A 23,351-nucleotide genomic window follows, 5' to 3' on the forward strand; every position below is an offset into this window, starting at 1 on the left:
TGCAGGGCTTGGAATAGTGGAGGCACATACAACATATCATTAATAAAAAAATAAAAAAAAATGGGGGTTGACTTCCACTTTTTAATGGTGATCAATAAATCTTAATCAGATGAGATGATTCATGATTATTGAGAAATAATTGTGTTGCGTGTGTTGTGATCTGATTGCTGTGCTACTATAGTGTCAAATGTCACTTGATTCATGTTTGTAACCATAAAAACTATTTAGACACAATGTATTTTGTGTTGCTCTTTTAAATTTCATAGGTTGGCATATACCACAGCATATAAAAAAATGTATGTAGTGATGTATTTCCCATATGTGTTAGTTTAATCACATGACATGTAAAAAAAATTGATGCCAAGCATATAAAGCTAGCATAAATTCCCTTCAAATTAAATATATTTTTTACGTTCAGAAAAACTGTATATCATGGTATGCATTCACATTTGCCTTCAAGAGCCCGTCAAGCGACTCCCACGGCGCCCAACAGTGCCTTCAATTCAAAAGACTGGTGTTACTAGACATTTTCACATTGGGCTAAAATAAATAAAAGAAGAAGCAGATTGCTGATCCTCTGTATTCTATTGACATGTGTCATTCCTTGGGGCAAACGGGTATACGGCGGTTGGCCTAGCACCCGCAACCGGTCACATCCACCGTCATCACTCGGCCTCGGCGGAGCCATCCTGGACAGTGGGGTCGTGAATCTCCCGCCGGCGGTGAGTCCCTTGGCGTTCCCTCCTCACGTCACCCACCGACCACCGTTATAATTGGCGACAGGACCATTAGACGTACTCACTATCCCGGCTCCGTCACCCGCTGTTTTCCCGGAGCAAAAGTCATGGACATAGTTAACATCCTGCCGGGTGTTCTTGACTCTCTGCCATCATCCATAACCCGGCTCATCGTTCACGTAGGGACAAACGAGACAATACGCCGACAGTCTGAGCAGACGAAGAGAGACTTTCACGCCCTCTTTGCCTTGTTAAGAACCTGCGGTCTGTCGGTCTGGGTGAGTGGCATTTTGCCGGCATTGTCTCGCGGAGTCGAGCGCTTCAGCCGCCTTTTAAGCTTGAACACGTGGCTCCTACGCACTTGTGGCCACCTTGACTTTGCTTTTATTGACAATTTTAACCTATTCTGGAATCGCCCGTCTTTTTACCAGCCGGATAGTGTTCATCCGAACTCTCTTGGTAGCAAGATTTTAGTCGCTAACATCCACCATGTCGTAACCAATTCCACTCCCAGCTGACTCTTGTCAATCATATTTCTTCTACTCATAAACTCATAAACGTTGCAATGACAATGTCACTACCATCACCTACAAGCCAATACCAGCTGCTCACAGTACCACCACCCTCACTAGCTCCCCCTGCAGGCCCTCATTATCATTACCACTATCGGACAACTTTCCCATTGAAACCATCTCCGGCAGACGCTTCCCTTGCACACACAAACAAATTGGTTTTAACAGTGGTAATCTAGTATATGTTAATACTGCTCATTCATACCACCATGAGCGCACGTCCAGCACAATAATTAATCTGGCCGTGCTGAACGTGCGCTCCCTTTTAAACAAAACTTTTAACATAAACTACCTGATTTTAGACAATAATTTACATGGTATACTTTTGTCTGAGACATGGCTTGGTACAGATGCTCCAGTTGCTCTCACCGAGGCTTGCCCACCGAAGTTTAGCTTTTTATTTTCTACAAGGGATGGCAAAAGAGGAGGCGGGACTGCATCAATTTTTATTAATACTCTTTTATCAAAGGAGATCATTTTTAGCAGCTATTTATCGTTTGAACACCATGCCTTTGTTTTTAGCAGTCCCCCTATTCTCTGCATTACCGTTTATAGACCTCCCCATCATTCCACTTCTTTTATTACAGAATTTTCAGAATTCTTATCCATTTTATATTCCAGTTATAACAGGATTTTAATAACTGGCGATTTTAATATACACATGGACAACATCTCGGACCCACTATCCAGACATTTTTTAAACCTTTTAAACTGCTTGGATTTTAAACAGCACGTCTTGCAGCCAACTCACAACAGAGGACACACCCTGGATTTGGTTATAACCTATGGCTTGTCTGCTGGTGTGTCCTCTGTTGTTGACTTGGCAGTGTCAGACCACTACTGTGTCTATTTTAACATCGCCAGTTTTAACCATCTAGCAGTCCCGGTGAGAACAGTGAAGAAACGCTACCTATCTTCTGAGGTGGCTGCAAATTTTATCGAGATCTTAAAAAGCACTCCTGCTGACATTTGTGAGGTCCAAAATGTGGGTAGACCTCGTGTGGCCGGTCATCAGATGTAAAAAGAAATTCAGGCAGAGACAATGTACAATTTTATACCACTGCAGCGGGGGGAGAGAGAAGGGAGGAACATAGAGTGCGTGTGTTCTCGGCTCCACTGTTGCTCTTTCCCCTCCCCCTCCCAGCCGCGGCTGGCTTTTATCTAGTACCTGTATGCGTCATAGGTGGGAGGGCCTTAGACTGATACAGCAAAAGATGTATAGACAGTGAATAATGAAGAATGTTTCTGAGAAATGCACAAAATATATATAGAACATTCTTAAGCAACTTCACACATTTTACCTGCACCCTGTGATCTTATTGTTGACAATTTTAACCTACATCTTAAATCATCATTAGATTCAGTAGCTCCACTTTTAATTAAAACAACAAAAACAAAGACTGTACCCCCGTGGAGAAACAATGCTATCAAAACATCCATCCATCCATTATCTGTACCGCTTCTCCTCACAAGGGTCGCGGGGCATGCTGGAGCCTATCCCAGCTGTCTTTGGGCAGTAGGCGGGGGACACCCTGAACTGGTTGCCAGCCAATCGCAGGGCACACAGAGACAAACATCCGCACTCACAATCACACCTAGGGGCAATTTAGAGTATCCAATCAACTTACCATGCATGTTTTTGGAATATGGGAGGAAACCGGAGTGCCCGGAGAAAACCCACTCAGGCACGGGGAGAACATGCAAACTCCACACAGGGAGGCCGGAGCCGGGATCGAACCCACGACCTCTGAACTGTGAGGCGGACGTGCTAACCAGTCGACCACTATCAAAACATCAAAGAGAAAATGCAGGAGTGCAGAGAGGAGGTGGAGAAAAAGTAAACTTACAGCACACTATGAAATTTTATGCGAACAACTGAAATCCTACAATAAAACAGTCAAACTGGCAAGATCTTCCTATTTCTCAAACCTCATTACAGTCAATAAAAACAACCCCAGAGTTCTCTTCTCCACCTTTGAACTTTTAACTAGTTCTGATTTTAATAAGTCCCCACAGAGACCAACAGACGCTCTCTGTGAGGACTTTGCAGACCACTTCAGAAGTAAAATCGATGACATAAGATCCAGTCTTTAAGCCCGTCAAAACACAAGTTTTAATAAACATGGACAATCATATTTACATGAGGAAACACTGGAAAGTTTTGCCCTGGTTGATGCAAGGACACTTGTTCGAGTTTTCTCCCAGGTAAACCCAACAACCTGCCTTTTGGATCCAATTCCCACATTTCTTTTTAAGACATTTTATGGATTTTTTGAGGAACAAATTCTAAATATAGTCAATTGCTCTCTTCAGATGGGCGTCTTCCCCGCTGCCTTTAAAACGGCGGTGGTGAAGCCCCTTCTGAAGAAGAGCAATTCTGACCCGAGCTTTTTTAATAATTACAGACCTGTATCCAACTTACCGTTTTTAAGTAAGATTTTAGAAAAACTGGTTTTCATCCAGTTGAATCATTTTTTAAGTACAAATAATATTTTGGAGAAATATCAATCTGGTTTTAGGATGAACCACAGTACGGAGACTGCTCTTTTAAGGATTTTAAATGATATTAGGTGCACTGCAGACGTGAGAAAACTCACAGTCTTGGTGCTACTGGATCTAAGCGCTGCTTTTGATACAGTAGATCACCAAATTTTACTAAATAGACTTAAAAATCTAGTGGGCATCTCCGGTACTGTTTTTAACTGGTTTTATTCCTATCTCACAGACCGATATTTCTTTGTAAGTATGGATACTTGTTCCTCCAAAACCCATGAAATTAAATGTGGGGTTCCCCAAGGTTCGATTTTAGGCCCCCTACCTTTTAATCTTTATATGCTTCCCCTTGGGGATGTCATCAGGGGACACGGCATCAGCTTTCACAGCTATGCTGATGACACGCAGCTGTATATTGCCGTGTCTCCTTATGTCACAGAACCCATTGATACCCTTTTAAATTGCATTTTAGATATCAAGTCATGGATGGCAGATAATTTCCTACAGCTCAATCAGGACAAAACTGAGGTTTTAGTTATCGGTCCCGAAGGTCAGAGAGAGAAGCTTTTACCAAAACTACACATTTTTAATCCCTCACATTGTGTGAAGAACCTTGGCGTCATTTTTGACTCTGAGCTCAGTTTTATTCCTCATATTAAAAATGTAACCAAGATTGGTTTTTATCACCTTAAGAATATCGCCAGAGTCCGCCCGTTTCTCTCTCAGGCTAACACGGAAGTGCTGATGCATGCTTTTATTTCCTGTCGTTTAGATTACTGTAATGCCCTGCTCTCCGGCCTCCCGAAAAAGAGCATTTCACCACTGCAACTACTGCAGAATTCAGCCGCTCGGGTGCTGACGAGAACCAGAGGGCGGGAGCACATTACGCTAGTTTTGAAATTGCTGCATTGGCTCCCTGTGTGTTTCAGGATCGATTTTAAGGTACTTTTATTAGTTTATAAATGTGTTAATGGTCTTGGGCCATCTTATTTATCTGATTTGCTTTTATCATACCAACCCTTCGCGGATCCTGAGGTCCTCTGGCGCCAGCCTTTTATTTATTCCAAGGGTGAGGACCAAAATGCATGGCGAGGCTGCATTCAGCCATTTTGGTCCTCACCTTTGGAATAGCCTGCCAGAGGCAGAGTCAGGTCTGCAGAGACTGTTGATATTTTTAAGAGGAAGCTCAAGACACACCTTTTTAGTTTGGCTTTCAACAACTTTTAAATAATTTATCTTTTCTTTTGATTGAAGATTATTTTTTTTCTATCTTATCTTACTGATTCTAGTTCTTAGACTATACTACTGTTCTGTCTTTTAGTTTTGTTGCTCTCTGCCGTTGTCAGCTTTTAGCTCCAGTGTTTCCTCATGGGGGAGCCTCCGCTTTGAGGGAGGGGTGGCTGCCCTTCCCGCGGGGGCTGTCATCGCAGGGACTCCTTGGGTCTGGGTGGCCGGCGGCCTCTACACTTTGTGTGGGGCCCGCCTGTCTAATCCGGGCCTCTATGGTGGTGGCGACCCTGTGGCCGTGGGCTGTCATTCCCCTCGGCGCGGAGAGCTCCCCTTGGGTACCCCTTTCCTCATATGGTTTCTCTGTGCCTTGTCATGTCTTTTTAACACATTTTAACAGGTTGTGCACTTTGTGTGGGTGTGTGTGAATGATTGCTGATGTACTAATGGATATCTGTCTTGGGTTTGTTGGGAGGGAGGGCATGAACGGATTTTTTTTATTTGTTTATTTTTTTTCTAATTATCTATGTTTTGCTTTGAATGTTTTAAAGCACTTTGAGTTGCTTTTTTATGTATGAAAAGTGCTATATAAATAAAATGTGATTGAAAATGTGATTGACAACTATTCAAATTAAAACCTGTTCAGAAAGCTTAGCTCCCTTAAAATGTCATTTTTTTTCTTTTAGAGTTATACACATTTTAAACATGTTTTATATGTTTAACATGAGGAAAATGGTCAGAAATGTTCAAATTGACTTCCGCTTTGGCTATGAACGAGTTAGGACGAAGAAGATATTTGATGCGGAACGTATAACAGCCTGTCACACCGACTTTTATTGCAAATTTTTTCATCTCTGGTGGAGTATAAACATGCCAAACCGACCGCATAAACTTGTCGAGGCAGGCCCCGCAGCCTCCTTGGACAATCCTGAGGGAGGAAGCCTCAGTCAAGATGCCTCCGACCCCAGCGAAGCTATGGTTTTGGGGGCCATTGCCTCCGTCCATGCTGAAATACGTTCGCTTGAAGATGAATTCGCCGGAATAATCGACAGGAGGATTGACCAACTCTCGGCCACTATCAGGTGTGGACTGGCGACTTTTAAACGCGAGACCAATGACGCCATTTCTGCCGCCAAAGCCACTGCCACTACCCATGCTAACAAACTAACCGACTTGGAAAGCTACGCCTCTGACTCAGTCGACACCATCACAAAATTGGAGCAAGAAGTCGGGCGCTTGACTAAAGTGGTGGACTAACTATCTGACAAGTGCACAGATCTAGAAAGGCGCAGTAGAAGACAAAATCTGCGGATTCTGCACGTGAAAGAGGGCTACGAGAGGGGGAGGAATCCGGTGGACTTTTGAAGGATGCTCTTTCTCCGGAAGATCGCAGGGCACACAGAGACAAACATCCGCACTCACAATCACAACTAGGGGCCATTTAGAGTGTCCAATCAACCTACCATGCATGTTTTTTGGAATGTGGGAGGAAACCGGAGTACCCGGAGAAAACCCACGCAGGCACGAGAGAACATGCAAACTCCACACAGGGAGGCCGGAGCCGGGATCGAACCCACGACCTCTGAACTGTTAGGCAGACGTGCTAACCAGTCGTCTACTGTGCCGCCGATACAAATAAATTCATTCATTATCCATACCGCTTATCCTCACAAGGGTCGCGGGCGTGCTGGAGCCTATCCCAGCTGTCTTTGGGCAGTAGGCGGGGGACACCCTGAATTAGTTGCCAGCCAATCGCTGAGCACACAGAGACAAACATCCGCACTCACAATCACACCTAGGGGCAATTTAGAGAGTCCAATCAACTTACCATGCATGTTTTTGGAATGTGGGAGGAAACCGGAGAACCCGGAGACAACCCACACAGGCACGGGGAGAACATGCAAACTCCACACAGGGAGGCCGGAGCGATACAAATAAATATTGAATTAAATTCATACATACTTTTTGTAGGAACATATTAAAGTTCATATAGAAAATCACTTCATTTAATATACAAGTATAAGTATTTTAGGCAATCTAAATATGTTTTTTGTTTTTCTCTTTATTGGATGGTTCAGTCCCTGGCAACCAATTCAGGGTGTCCCCCGGCTACTGCCCGAAGACAGCTGGGATAGGCTCCAGCACGCCCCGCGACCCTTGTGAGGATAAGCGGTATCGATAATGGATGGATGGATTTATTTGTATCATATAAAAAACGTATATTCAATTCGTAACATTCACATAAGATTTTGAAAATCCCCTTTATGATTTATGGGTTCTTTCTGGTAAGAAATGTGCCATAATCACGCAGATATTGTATGTGACATATAATGATAATCCTACTCAATTTGTATACAGATATGATGCTTGCCATATAAACCATATCGAACTCTTTTGTATGGGCGTCCAACCACTCACTGAGCCTGGGTTGGCATGCGTGAAGGATGTGTGAATCCATTTAGTTTCACAAACAAGGAATGAACATACCTTATGATAGACACACCTTGTTTTAAATGTGTTGGTGGAGGCATAACATACAGGTTCAGTATGTAAAGAATTTACACTGCCTTTAGCATGCATCATCTGTTGCAAAGGGCTCTTTGCATAAACTTATTGGACAATCAAGTGCTAGCATGTCCATAGGGTGGTGGTTTCTGTCTTCGCTTCACTCACTCAGCTAAGGCACCACAATCGCAAACGGTAACATTTCACAGATTTATGCCATACGTTTACATTTTAATGTCAATGTCATGTCAACTTTTATGTTGTTATTTATACAATATGTTATATATATAGTGTCTAAATTCAACTGAACATAAGTTGTTATTGTTGTTGTTATTTTTTTAACATAAACTTAATACTGTAACATGTATATTTTCTCATTGCACAGATGCCATTTCATCTTCACTTGTTGTTGCTCATGTGTGGCATCAGTGGACTGTTCACCGGAATTGTAAGTAGAATGATGTAAAATTTAGATCACTTATGCTAGATAGAACAAACAAGGTTTAACTTGAAAACTAGATTAAATCCTGTCTTAGATTCAAATTCTGTTATACCAAACTTTAAACCTACTTTAAAATTAAACCAGATTCAATTAAACCTCAGTTTGAATTTACTCTTAAACCAATTATAAATTTGATGTTGTACCAGAAATTTAAACTCCATTTTTTGGGGGTTGCTGAATTATTGAACATATAAACAGATAACTGTTTAGTTGGACTAGTGCCAAATACAATTAACTCCGTTTTGTTTTTGGAGTGCTCATTTATTCATGTTAAACCAATTTCTTAATATGTTCAATGCATTTTCCACAGTAGTCAGAAGATGTTTCAGATTTTTGCAGTAGAGAGTCATCAGCTATTTAAATTTACGAGCCTTTGTATGATCGCACGTGTCTTCTCCTCTAGTAGTGTCTTTGGTGGAAATGAATTTTTAACAGAAAAAAAAAATAAAAACATCACGCACTTCAGCTTTAAAAAAAGGTTAATATGCAGTCTCCTCCACCCTGTATTAGCTGCATGTGATAAATGATTTATGGTCTAATTTATACATTGTTCCTTTCTTTCTCGCAGTGGACCTACACCATAAGCAGAGGTTGGTAACTATTTCATTTACCACTACATTTTTTAATTAATATTCCAGAATTGAGAAATATTTGACATCTGGAAAAATTCCAGCAGACTTAATGCAACTTGGTGAGAGTCAATCAAAAGCATTCACATTTGATTAGGATTAAAAAAAATTAAAAAAAGGTCAGTCTGAAAAAGATGCATTTAAAAAAAATAATAATTGGATGAAAATTTACCAAATGAAAGGCAGCATTTCATTGTAAGGCAAGGCAGGTTTATTTGTATTGCACATTTCATGTAGGCTACAAGGCCATTCAAATTGCTTTACATGGAACATTTAAAGCATGACAGAAAGAGGAACAAAATATTAAGACATTACAAAAGTCACAATAAAATAATGTAAAATAATTAGTAAAATGCCCCTAGCCACGCCCCCTTGATGACATCCTTTTGTAGTCCTGAAGTACGATCCCGCCCCCAACCACGCCCAATTCCACCCCAAACCACACACCTTTGTAGTCCTGAAATGTAATTTTGCCCCTAACCACGCCCCGATACGTCACATCCTGTCTGCCATTTTGCGTTGCCATGCGTCACGTCCTGTCGGCCATTTTGGCGTTACATCACTTCCTAGTGCCCCCCCCCCCCCCCTTTAACACATCATTTATAGTTAACGCCCCCTTCTGGCATGACCAAATAAGGGCATCATACTTCCGCCTCATCTGTGGTAACCAGGGACAAGTCCAGATTTGCCCGGGACATGTGCAGACATGTTTGGATGGCCGCCATCTTTTCGGCGTGCCAAAATAAGGACATTCTCTGACGATATGCTTCCGCCTCGCTCAGAGTAACGGAGGGACATGTTCAGACATGTTTGGACGGCCGCCATCTTTTCCGGCATGCCCAAATAAGGGTATGGATGAGATCATGCTTCTGCCTCGTTCAAAGTAATGGAGGGACATGTTCAGACATGTTTGCATGGCCGCCATCTTTTCCGGTCTTTCCAGCATGCCCAAATATGGACATTATGCTTTCGCCTCGTTCAAAGTAACGGTGGGATATGTACAGACATGTCCTGGCCGGCTGCCATCTTTTCCGGTCTTTCCTGCATGTCCAAATATGGACATTATGCTTCCGCCTCGTTCAAAGTAATGGAGGGATATGTCCAGGCATGTCCTGGCTGCCGCCATCTTTTCCGGTATGACCAAATATGGATGGATGAAATCATACATCCGCCTGTAACATGAAACTCATTGTATAGCCTGGGGTATAAGTCCAGGCTTGTTCAGGCATGTTCAGACATGTTCAGACATGTTTGCACGGCCGCCATCTTTTCTGGTCTTTCCTGCATGCCCAAATATGGGTATCCTCCGACATCATGCTTCCGCCTCTTTCACAGTAACGGAGGGATATGTTTAGACATGTTTTTAGATCCTCCCCTCATCTAAGGAGGCGCTACCATACACTTGGGTGTAAACAGAAAGTAAAACAGATCTTCATGAAGGCATCATGATTGAGGGAACATGTATTTCTATTCATAAAGGGTGTGGATCAAATGATCATCAAAAATCAAGGATCAAGGAGTCATTGGAGTAATACCACGTCATCTACAAATGTACCTATGAAACAGCAGAACTACACTTGTACACCATTGTGCATGCTTGGCTATGTTTTTTTTTAAATGACTGAGAATAGAAACCCTTATTTTTCGAATACAGCTTGTTAGGACGTTTCCCATACAATCGCGAAGTGCCCACCTGATTGAATTGATCTTAGCGTAATACCAGGTCATCTATGCTCATCAACTATGCTTATGGTTAAGTTAAGTTAGTGAAAACTAACGATGCTTATGGAAAACTCGGCAATTCTATACAAGTAGACTGTCGAATGGTTGAGAAGGTGTTACTGTTTGACTTAAGGGGCAGGGTTGATGAGAACAACACCTGACAAGCGAAACAAGGTACATATTTGGTCATGCCAGAAGGGGGCGTTATCCATAGATTATGTGTTAAAGGGCGGGGACTAGGAAGTGACGTGACGTATGGCAACGCAAAATGGCCATCCGGAAACGACGCATGGCAACGCAAAATGGCGGACAGGATGTGACGTATCGGGGCGTGGTTAGGGGCAAAATTACATTTCAGGACTACAAAGGGGTGTGGTTTGGGGTGGAATTGGGCGTGGTTAGGGACTACAAAATGATATCATCAAAGGGGCGTGGCTATGGGGCGGGGCTCCATTTCCGGACTACAACGTGACGTCATCCTGGTGACTTAACCTGGTGTGACGTCATACATTATGGACTACAAATGACATCACTTCCTGTTTACTTTCGGACTACTTTACAAACCTGTCAAAAAAGTTTGACGAAAGCAGTATTGTATACTTTTTAACAGGTCAAATTTAAAACAAAAGGTAAGTACCATTAGAACAGGAAAGTATTTAATACAACGTGTCAATAAAATAATTTAAGAATAAATTATGAACATGTCTGACATAAAGCAACTCTGGAAATTACACATGGTGAAGTGCTTTTTTCTGGTCTAATGGACCTAACAGAGTTTTACTTGGCTGAAGTCCATGAAAAGTGTTGTCCAAGTACTTCACCTGGTAAGGTTTGGGATTAGAGCGAGCACCTTGGATAATTTCAGCGTAATCAGATGGAACATGTGTAGCGGGCCGAGATATGGACACTTTGCACCCTCGAGACACAGCACGATGGACACGGATAGTGGTTTGATTAAAAATTGTTTTATTGAACCGTGAGGGGGATTAGTAAAAGGAATTAAAACAAGGGGACCTTGTAAAAAATACATAAAACCAAGTAAGAACAGGGGGGAGGAAGTCATTAGGGCCGCTGTTGGCCGCGCCCAACGGTCACGCTAAAATTTACACACACGATCAAAACACTGCACTCACTAGAAATATAATTTACACGATTAAAACACTGCACTCACTAACAATACAATTTACAGGATTAAAACACTGCACTTACTAAAAATATAAAACGGTACTACTCAGTCGGGCTTCGGTCACGGTACACGGCATGCGGGGATATACAATGTCGACATACAATTTGAAAGCTCGCGCACCCTTGGGTCGACCCCACTACTACTACTAAATAGAACAATACTCCCCCCCCCCTCCCGTTGGCTGCAGGCTCCCTCCCACGGTCCCGTTTAAAAGAAACCCCGTTGCTCAAATTTAAAAGATTATTAACCCCCCTTAAAATAATGTTATAGCTCTGCTCCAGTAGCGCCGGTGCACGAAGAGAGGGGGACTGTCCTTGCACGGCGTTTGGCGAGCGTCGTCCATGAATGTCGGCTGTGTTGCCTCGTCGGCGTGCGAGGTATTGCGGGTCGCTCCTCTCTGCTGCGGTGTTTTGGTGGATGGATGGATGGATGGATGGATGGATGGATGGATGGACGCGCGCGCGTGCGACTGCCGGTCCCCTGTTGCGGGTTTCCCTCCTTTTTTGTTTTCCACCTCCGATGGCACCCTATTTATGGCCCCGGCTCACCTTCCGTTGGCCAATCAGGCTGGACCGGTCTGGGGAGGAAGGTTGCGCTCTCTCACACACACTCCTCTCAACAACCATGCTGCATTCATTCGCTTGTTACCATGTACTGTACGTTTATGTGTCTCAGTTTCCTCTCTATCACACTATGCACCGAATCTCACTCCATTTGTGTGTGGCCTCTTTCAAGATACGTCTGTGTCACTGTCTTCTGCTTTTCAGTCACAAACATGAGGAGGGCATTGGTCAAGATGAGGTTTCGGTTCTGATAGCCGCATCCATTACTCCAGATGATGGATGTATTCATTGTATGATAGGTGTGTTTCAAGGAACAATGCATGTAGAAAACTCATTGGCAAAAAGACCAGCCCGCATTCCACAGGTAATTTGTTGCATATGTGATAATAAATTTTATCTTCGTCAGCAGTCGAACGAACACATAAAGACCACAGTCGTGGGTATTGACTACCTGCGCAGTAAATGCCATCTGTGGTTACGTTGCAGACATGGCATGTTGTTTGACACAAAGGTGACATTACTAGAGGTTGACAGCAACAAATTATAGTAATCAAATTAAAATTATAATACATATGACACTTTACGGCGGCACGGTGGGCGACTGTTTAGCACGTCTGCCTCACAATTCAGAGGTCGTGGGTTCGATCCCGGCTCCGGCCTCCCTGTGTGGAGTTTGCATGTTCTCCCCGTGCCTGCGTGGGTTTTCTCCGGGTACTCCGGTATCCTCCCACATTCCAAAAAACATGCATGGTAAGTTGATTGGACTCTCTAAATTGCCCCTAGGTGTGATTGTGAGTGCGGATGTTTGTCTCTGTGTGCCCTGCGATTGGCTGGCAACCAATTCAGGGTGTCCCCTGCCTACTGCCCAAAGACAGCTGGGATAGGCTCCAGCACGCCCCGCGACCCTTGTGAGGATAAGCGGTATCGATAATGGATGGATGGATGACACTTTACAAACAGTTATTGTATTGACAAACTTTACCTTTGCATCAATAGATGTTGGCTTCGTTCCACCAAGGAGGAAGTGTAGGCGGGGCTGTGCAAGCAGAAACTTTTGTCTGACATCCACTTGAGATACATTTTAAATTCATGACATCGTAAAACACTTTTTCATTGGTCATGTCGGTTCATAAACCATCAGACGTTGAAGCTGAATGCAGACGTGAAAATTTTTAAAAAAGACAAAAATGAACTTTTTTTTTGACAGGACAGTGACGATATAGACGTTAGTGTACGTATATTGTGTGTATATAATTTTAGAATAATCGGACGCATACTTTTTTTCTTAATGCATTGCCAAGAAACTTATTCGGATCTACAAGTATAAATTGTGTGCCTCCGAAAATGTGGCAGCTCGTTGCGCAGTGGTTAGGCAGCGACATGTGTTTCTTTATTCTTCACCGCGGCATGGGTTCAAGTACCGCCCTCCACTTTTTGTTTTATTTTCATTTTTACTACATTTACAATTACTTGTAGCCACGAATCGGGAGTTGTAAACGAGACGTTTGGTATCACATGTTTATTGAGGATTTGAACAGGTATGCACTTGAACAATTTACATGTAGCTTGTGACGAATCTGCAGAGAGGAAACACAAAATGGAGCCAGTTAATCTGGAAGCCAGTTGAACCGTAACATCGGGAAAAAAATATGTCGTCCCTCCTCGCAAAATTTAAAGAAATACCCCCCACCAATGGGTGAATTCGAAAACATTGCCTCCCCCTACCCTATGACAACAGTGCTATGACAACATAAATAAGAAAGAACCTGGCCTTTTTAACACTAAGTATGGATTAAGTTGGCCTATTGAGACCATTCAAACATGGTATATAGTTGAGATTTTGCACTTTTGACAGACGTTTGAATGGAGAGGACGTCTTGTTCAGTTGAATAGCTGAATATTATTTGGCAACAAACGGTTGGACCCCAAAGCTGCCAATTAAAACTACCGGTTTGCTGGAGCTCAGTGTTTTTCAAACTTTTTTGAGTCAAGGCACATTTGTTTCATTGAAAAAATCCCGTGGCACACCAGCAGCTGAAATTGTGAAAAAGAAAAAGCTTATTTAAGCAATATAAGCGTTAGATTGTTTAAATACGCTTTTTTTTTTAACATCGAAGGATGATGTTATATTATAACGTCTTGAATAGGAATTAAATAAACACACAGAAAAAAGTATTTTATAATGTTTCATATTGATACTTAATGTGAAACATGGGCCTGTTTGGATAAACGTGCGTCACTAATTCCCTTGTCTCCAAAGACAATTAGCTACCTGCTGTCACCTGCTGCTGCTGTCACCTGCTGGTATGGAAGAGTACTACAACGTAGTAAAGACATGATTACGCTGCTAGGCGTCCAGATAGCAAAATATGTTAAATAAATGTTGAATTTGGGTGAAGATGGTTGATTTTTGGGTTTATTTGGTTTTAGTTGAAGACTGATGGTAAATCAACGTTGGTTCAACAACATCTTGTCAGCATTGAAGTTTGTGATGAAAAGGTGCAGTTGAATCAATATTGTATGGTGGTTGAATTAAAACATATCCATGTTTGCCCTTCTCTATTTTTCTACTTCAGTGGAGGGAGGTGGGAAGGCATATTCTGAGGGGCACAGGCCTTTTTCACAAAAAATGTGCCTCACTCACTCACTCACTCACTCACTCACTCTCTCTCATATACATTTTATTTTGTAACCACTTTTTTCTGACAGATTTTTTTTTTGCCATGAGCACATTGGTGTTGGTCCTGTTTCATGAAAACGTTTTCATTTTTTAGCCATTTCCGCACAGGGCTTTAACTCAAAAATGGTCCACCCCCCCCCCCCCCAAAACACCATCTTTTAGTAAAAGATGTAAGGCTCACCAAGATAAACGTGAATATTTGTATCATTTCTGTGCGACACTTCAATGCGAAGTCCTCTACTTTCAGATTGTCATTTGGAAGGCTCTTATACTGTACGTAACCAGATCTATATTTAATGAGCATAAATGAGACTTTAGAAGTGCGTTGGACTTCCCGCATAAATCTCGATTGTGTGACGTATTGACTGGTGTGACATGAAGTAGCACCAGCAACCTGCGGGGGACAGTAAGCGTCTCCTCTGCCGGAAATTCAACAGAAGAAGAAGAAGAAGAAGAAACCAGCAGCGCATGCGCAATTGCGCACTGATTTGCACTTGACTTCATTGCGCCCTTTTCCGCATAGAAAAGGTCCAGTGTTTTATTGTCTCTGGTGTGGCAGGTGACATACTGTGTGAATGAAGGCAGAGAGGAGGAAGGGGAGGCATGATTGAAGTCACCAGAGATGAGTACCAGGGCATTTGGGTGCTGTGTTTGTAGCCTGCTCACTGCTGCAGTCAAGACATCACAGGCTGTGTCGCTGCTGGCAGCTGGTGGGACGTAGACGGTCACCGCGATCACGTGACTAAACTCTCGCGGGATGTAGAATGGCCTCATGCCAACAGCTAGCAGCTCAATATCCCTGCTGCAAAGCTGCTCCTTAATCGTGATGTGCCCAGGATTACACCATCTATCGTTCACAAACACAGCCAGCCCTCCTCCTTTCCTCTTTCCACTCTCCAGCGTCACTTTGCATTTTAAAGACCCTTTAAAGAGAAATGTGTGTTTTTTTGTCACGTGAAGATTGGGATTTGGATCCATACGCAGACATGATACGGACGTTGTAGAATAAAATGTCTATCAATGAAAATACAAAGTAACAACAGAGCTGGACTGGAAGAGAGTTTGTATCCTCACTGGAAGAAGAACGTGTCACTGAGTAACTCATATTTATAAACTGTTAAGACATCGGGCCTGTATGACATAATAAAAGACAAAGCACAAAAGGACCACATGAACTGCATAGCAACTGATGCATCATGTAACAACAGTCATAACATTTTTCACCCAAACAGTAACGTTAGGGACTTTTGGGAACGCCAGCACACCCGCCTTCAAAACTTTATAATTAACACAACTATGGACATTGACAGTCTACAAAATGTTACAATTACCTCAGCTCAAAGGCTGCAACAAAAAATGGTTCCTCATGGAATACTAATATTCTAATATAATAATAATAATAATAATAATAATAATAGTAATTTACTGATACAAAATACATACAAGCCGGAGTTGTCGACCAGTTCAGGGTGTAGTCTGCCTTTCGCCCATTGTCAGCTGGGATAGGCTCCGGCACCTCACCGCGACCCTGTACAGGATAAGCGGTGTGAAGATGTCACATGTGTTTTAACATCAAAGTGTCTGTTAAGATCCTCTCTGCCCCCCTGAATAAATTGTTTAAAAAAATGTGGAAAAATAAATCAAGAACAAGATACCAACAATTCCACATTTTTTTCTCTATTGTTAAACACTCCATGAATCTTAATTTTCAACAGCTGAGATAAAGTTGTCAGTTGGAACAATCACCTCTCCCCTCTCCCTCACCCCCCTCTGTTGGCAACCATCGCCCTAACGCTCTCTGACTCTGGTCATTATGGTAATGTTTCAACATGCCTTCAAAATAAGATACAGATAAACCACAAAAATCAATATAAAGTGCATGAATTTTACTCACTATAACGCTAATGGGAGCCCTTAGCTTGTTTCTCTGTCACGAGATGGTCCCATCTGGGGATAATGGGAGACAATGACACCACAAGTGTGTTGCTTGTGTCCAGTCTACGCCGCTGTTTTGTTTTGGGAGTTGTCACTGCCGAAAACCTTGCTTAACACAAATAGGATGTTGGAAATGGCAACAGGGTTTGTGGCAATCTGTGGGTAATCTGCCATGACTTTAACACGAAAATGCCCAGGGGTTTTTTTACAACTTTTTTTCCCAAGACATCATTTGTAGGATGGTACCAAACTTTCTCCAACTCATCTGAAAATCTTAACGTATTCTCTTGACATGCATAACTCCACCGACATCATTAAATACACCATTAAATAAAATATTACAAAGAGCCAAAATTTAGGGGTCAATTTTTATTAAGATATCACCTTCACAGCCCAAATCATTACAAAACTCGGTTCCATGTGGTTCACAATTAAGCAGCTAACTTAACTTCGTATTTTCATATTCAAACTCTGAAAGTTCTTGCTGTAAAGCAGCAACTCCTAACCAGTCTTCTGCTGTCATCAAAATGTCTCTGTTCTAAAATATGTTGCAGATTACAATTGCCCTCCAGGCTGGACTCCTAACCAGTCTTCTGCTGTCATCAAAATGTCTCTGTTCTAAAATATGTTGCAGATTACAATTGCCCTCCAGGCTGGACTCGGCTGAATTCCCGCTGTTTAATCTTTAAAAATGAGAGATTAAGATTTTCTCTTGCCGAGGTACAATATTTGCTGACCTCCCACACATTAGTAGTCGATTGCACATGAACTGAAACTGAAAAACAAAACTTACTTTTCTCCTGTTAACTTTGTAATTTACTAACCCTGTTTTCTTCCAACTAGACTGTCTGTAACATGCTTGGTGGAAATCTGGTTTCCATCCACAATGATCTGGAAAATGAAGTAGTTCGATACTTGATTCTGGCAGGGGCTGGATTTTTCAAACGCTCTTGGATTGGCCTCCATGACAAGATTGAGGTAAAATATTTAGTAATACACATGCTGTAACTCAGCTGCACTTTGTGCAGATTGTTTCTTCCACAGAAAATTATGTCTCTGATAAATTAGGCACTCACCTCAATTCACCACTCAGTATGCCTTCATTTTACCTACTCCAGTGGCTCTTGAATTTTTTCCACCAAGTACCACCCCAAAAAAGACCCAGCTCTCCACATACCATCCTCATGACGAATTTTAAGTTACAGTATTGCAGTATGCACAAGTGTTCACAAAAAAAAACCAAGGCAATTCATAATTAATGCAGATGTTGTGAAAGCACTAAACAAATAAAGATTATTATATTGTATTAATATTAGTTAATACTTATTGTTCGGAATGCAAGATACTAACGTTATGCAGTTTGGCGCGGCCAATCCAATGGCTGTCCCGTAGGCCAGATGCGAGGTTCTTGACGGGGCCACTCAGGTGGGCGACCAGAGGGCCACACAGGATGAAGGCAGCCTCAGGCCTTGCGCCGCCGTAGCAGAGTCAGAGAGCAGCCGCAGAGCCTGCACCACCGGAGCAGAGTCAGAGCAGCTGAAGGCCTTGCGCCACCGTAACAGGATCGGAAGGAGACCGCAGAGCTTGCGCCGCCGTAGCAGAATCCAAAGGCAGCCGCAGAGGTTGCGCCGCCGGAGCAGAGTCAGAGGGCAGCTGAAGGCCTTGTGCCGCCGTAGCAGAATCCAAAGGCAGCCGCAGAGCTTGCGCCGCCGTAGCAGAATCCAAGGGCAGCCGCGTATATATATATATATATATATATATATATATATATATATATATATATATATATATATATATATATATATATATGTATATAAATGTATATATATATATATGTATATATATATATATATATATATATATATATATATATATATATATATATGTATATATATATATATATATATATGTATTTATATATATATATATATATGCATATAGCATTCTTGGGCGGGGGCTGACAAATTCTAAAAAAGGGCTGGACTAAGCATGGCCGGAAGTGGATTTTAGTCCGGCCCACTAATCGGCCCTCATGCCTGTGACGTGGTCGCGAGGCGGCCAAATTTCATCTCAGCCTACTCGGTGAAAGGCTTCTTTTTAGGCTTCTTTCTACTCACGGGGCGGCGCGAGCAACAACTGCCGCATTGATTCACATTGTGCTGTTGGCAACAGGTCTGCGACACATGCCACGCACACATCAGGAATTGTTGCTGCTCTGATCGGTCCATTATGTCACATGTTGCGATGATATACAGTTTCCCACCACGCAGCGCGATGCTGCTCCAAAGCAACCTAGTTTGGCAGCGGCATGGGTGTTGTGTCACGTATGTGTGTGTAAAGAAGCTACTCACCCACGTTTTTTCCTAGGTTTTAAGCCATGCGGCTTATAGTCCGGTGCGGCTATTCTGTGGATTTTTCTTTTACCGCTCGGGGCGCTCTAACCCGAATTACAGTACAATTCAATACAATACATTTGCTGGATGTGACTGCAGGTGGAGGAGTTCAACAGGCGAGGGCGCTCTGCACTAGGTTATTTTTCTTTATTATTTTGTGGCGCCACCCTCCTCTCCTGCGTGCAACAGTCAATAGCGCCCGTGAGTAAGCTCGCGCTAATAATAAAAACTGATCAGAAACGGTACGCAAGGTGGACCGAACCAAACATGCCATACCGAAACTTATTATTACACCCACGTTTACTGTTACACCCCTAGAATATATATATATATATATATATATATATATATATATATATATATATATATATATATATATATATATGTATATAGAGGCTTTTTAAGGATCATTAGCTGGCTAATTTACTATTCAAACCCGCTGTGGACACGCTTCAAACACGCTTCAAAATGCGACACTAGTACTTTACTACTTACCCAACTGCGTGTGCTTACTTCCATTGCGAGCCCCAGGGTTGGTTTTGTCATATTGTATCATGATTTGGGTCCAACAGACGGCCAGAAGTCGCATTCAACAAGTTACTTATTTATTTTTCGCACTTCCCTTCGTTCACAGCCTTCAAAATAAAAGCATACCAGTAAACCACTATACACAGCAGGTTTGCTACGGCGTATTTCCGGAAGTAGGAAAGACGCCGGAGGAGGTGCATGAACTCCACCTTGATGTGCCAGCGTCATACTTGAGTGCTGCGCGCAGCTTAATATACTCCCGGACACAAGTTGTTTTGAAACAGTTAAGTTCTAAATCGGGGGGCGTTGCTTCAAAAAGACAGCGACAACAATGGATATCGTGCCTGCTACAACCATAAAGGGACCGAGAATACTGGACTATGCATTTAATTTTATTACCAAACTAGTTTGCTTTGTAGCAACAACGAGCTGCGTGCTGCATCCTCTCTCGCCTCCTCTCCGTGTGGGAAACTGTATGTCATCGCAACATGTGACATAATGGACCGATCAGAACAGCAACAATTCCTGATGGGTGCGTGGCATATGTTGCAGACCTGTCGCCAACAGCACAATCGGTCACGTGAATCAATGCGGCAGTTGTCGCTTGCGACAACGCGGGAGTAGCAAGAAGCCTAAAGAGAAGCCTTTCACTGAGTAGGCTGAGATGAAATTTGGCCGCCTCGGGACCACGTCAAACGCATGAGGGCCGATTAGTGGGCCGGACTAAAATCCACTTCCGGCCATGCTCAGTCCAGCCCTTTTTAAAAATTTGTCAGCCCCCACCCACCCCAAAAATGGGCATCCGGCCGGGCCGGAGGGTTCGACCGGTCCGGCCGAGGGACGGACTGCCCAGCTCTGATCATTTGTAACACTCGTTTTACTGGCGATAGTGAGTGTGATTATTCAATCGAAGGTCATGGGGTGGGTAAGACAAGCACACGGAGAGGGAATAGCTTCACAACAGACTTTATTCACCTCGTTTCTTTTTTTTTTTTTGGCCAGCCCTACGTAACATGTCAACCCATACACAGTGGCCTCATCACCATAGATATTCCTTCGCCAACACAATTGCATTACAATAGTTCCCCCAAATAAGAAAGCAAATAAATCCATACAAATATGAACCTCCATATAAAAATAAATCATCTTACAATATCCTTGTATTTCCTTCTCTGGTGATTTTCTTCCCCCCCAGTCTCACAATTGAGTAAGCTACTTTGTAGAATCAAGCATCACCATAAATGTCAGGAGGCTATTACAGTATATGATGCTCAAAATGTTTTAGAGAAGTGAACAGACATATTGTGAAAATCCTTTTGTTTTTCAGGATGGAGAATTTGTATGGACTGATGGCTCACCGTTTGATTACTTTGACTGGGCTAATAACAGGCCAAGAATGGATACAAATCAAGACTGCACAGAAATTAACTTTCAAGGTATGAATGCAGTTTTGTCATTCTTAATTATTCTCATGTGATGAGTGACGTAAATCATTTATCCTCTTATGTTTTTATCTTTGAATTTTGAATATGAAGAATAGTTACCGGTATGTTGATATGTCATTGATTGAAATTGTATTCTCTTGTGCTGTAAACTTTAATGCAGGTCATCTGGTGTTGATAAATATTAAATAATCATACTTAAAGCGGAAATCAACCCCAAAATTTTCTTTACAATATATTGTATGCACCCACATTGATCAAAACACGACATTCTGATCACAATTGCGTTTGTGGAATATGAGTTAAGAAGCAAAATCCACCTGTTTTTATCCATCTCAATGGGTGGCCATTTTGTCACTTGCTGTGGACTGAAAATGACATCACAGTTCCTCAGGGCTCCGGTAACAACCAATAACGGCTCAGCTTCAGAAAACAGGTGAGCTGTGATTGGTTGTTAACTGAGCCTTGAGCAACTAGGATGTCATTTTCAGTCGACAGCAAGTAACAAAATGGCCGCCCCCTGAGATGGGTAAAACAGGTGGATTTTGCAACTTAATTCATTCATTCATTCATTATCCATACCGCTTCTCCTCACAAGGGTCACGGGTCGTATTGGAGCCTATCCCATCTGTCTTTGGGCAGTAGGCGGGGGACACCCTGAATTGGTTGCCAGCCAATCGCAGGGCACACAGAGACAAACATTGCAACTTAATTCGTATTTCATAAACACAATATTAATCAGAATATCAAGTTTAGAGTATTGGGGCTGTACACAATATATTATTGTTAAAGAAACCTTTGGGGTTGACTTCCTCTTTATGATTTTGTGTTCATTTATGTATTCTTACAGGTGACTCATGGAGTGATTTCCAGTGTAATGGTCAACGATCTTTTGTTTGTGCCAAAGATTTGAAAAACCATTAAGAGAAGCAGAGCCCCCCATCATCATTGTTTCTTTGGAACGTGCATTTCACTTTTTTAAATGACTTGCTGTTGAAAACAACCAATTGTTCCCAGTTGTTAATTTGCAAATTAAAAAAAGACTAGTAATACTAACTTGGACACTCAAAGTATATCCAATTAATAAATCAGTCTCTTTGAGCAGGTGTGTTTTTGTATTTACTTTCTTTTTAATTCATTTAAAAAATGAAGTTGCACAGTCAGTAGCAGTTACAAATTAAGATGTGCTCCCTCATTTGCATACATTCATGTTTTCACATACATATTCTGGATATTTATCACTTTCACATACATCAGGCAACCAGCTCTGGTCCTCAATGTTCAATGTTGCCCACTCGGCATCCATTGCAGCCTGATCATCCTGGAAGGGGGATTCCCCCATCTGTGGTCCCTTCTCAAGGTTTCTCATTTTTCCCCAGATGTTTTTTTTTTAGTTTTTTCTTACCCTCCTGGGGGTTAAGATCAGGGGATGTCGTTTATATGCTATCAGCTATGGGCATGTGAAGGCCTTTGAGACTTTCCTGTGATTGAGGGCTATAGAAATAAATTTGACTTGACTTGACTACTGTTCTGACTGTTTCCCATCTCTCCCTGCTGCAACATACCTGATTCAAATGATCAGCTCATAAGTCACCTCAGCTCCATCCCCGCAACGAGGAACCACCCCCTCCCAAGCGCTGGCGCAGGGCAGCTCTCTATATAAGAAGCATGTATTCCCAAACAGACATGGTGCTTGAAGAGGCACAAAGAGTTTACATTGTCAGCCGATTCAAGTGGAGCACAGTCAGACAAGCTACACACTACAACTGGCGACGAGGAACACCCCCCTATGAGGTTTGAAAAGAAATAGTGACTGACTGCGTTTTGGAAGCCTCTTCAACAGCCTGATCCCTCACTCAAATCTGTCCCACAAGCAACAACAATTCACTATTTTCCAGAGCTGGGCAGTCCGCCCCGGTGGCGGAACAGTCCGTTCCTCCGTCCCGGACGGACACCCATTTTTGTGGCGGAGGACAGGGGGTGACACGTTTGAAAAAAAGGGGTGGACTAAGCAAGGGTGGAGGTAAATTTTAGTCCGCCCCACTAATCAGCCCACATGCGTGTGACATGGTCGCGAGGTGGCCAAAGTTCATCACAATCTACTCGGCGAAAGGCTTCTTTAGGCTTCTTTTATAATCCCGTGTCGGCGTGGGCGACAACTGACGCATTGCATCACGTGACCGACGCATTGTGCTGTGAGACATGTTGGCGACAGGTCTGCAACACATGACGCGCAC

At 42.6% G+C, this 23,351-nt stretch overlaps 1 protein-coding gene across 1 annotated transcript; it reads left to right on the forward strand.

The window, feature by feature from the left end:
• The first annotated feature begins 5,899 nt into the window (after positions 1 to 5,899).
• On the forward strand, positions 5,900 to 22,636 carry LOC147139408 (galactose-specific lectin nattectin-like). Its single transcript, XM_086045734.1, has 6 exons — positions 5,900 to 6,111; positions 11,844 to 11,950; positions 17,386 to 17,471; positions 17,595 to 17,729; positions 21,000 to 21,108; positions 21,965 to 22,636. Exons 1-6 carry the CDS (start codon positions 5,900 to 5,902, stop codon positions 22,036 to 22,038), a joined length of 723 nt encoding a protein of 240 aa, XP_085901860.1. The 3' UTR covers positions 22,039 to 22,636.
• Positions 22,637 to 23,351: the final 715 nt, after the last annotated feature.

The sequence above is a fragment of the Filicampus tigris genome, chromosome 11 (assembly GCF_054856515.1).
Source record: "Filicampus tigris isolate MCC_2025a chromosome 11, RoL_Ftig_1.0, whole genome shotgun sequence".
NCBI lineage: Eukaryota > Metazoa > Chordata > Actinopteri > Syngnathiformes > Syngnathidae > Filicampus > Filicampus tigris.

Excerpts from the sequence above, each read along its gene's own strand:
- LOC147139408 (XM_086045734.1), top strand. The coding sequence starts at position 5,900 with ATGCCAAACCGACCGCATAAACTTGTCGAGGCAGGCCCCGCAGCCTCC. Across the intron at positions 17,472-17,594 it reads TAAGATTTTCTCTTGCCGAG|ACTGTCTGTAACATGCTTGG; the intron begins GTACAATATTTG and ends TCTTCCAACTAG. Across the intron at positions 21,109-21,964 it reads CACAGAAATTAACTTTCAAG|GTGACTCATGGAGTGATTTC; the intron begins GTATGAATGCAG and ends GTATTCTTACAG.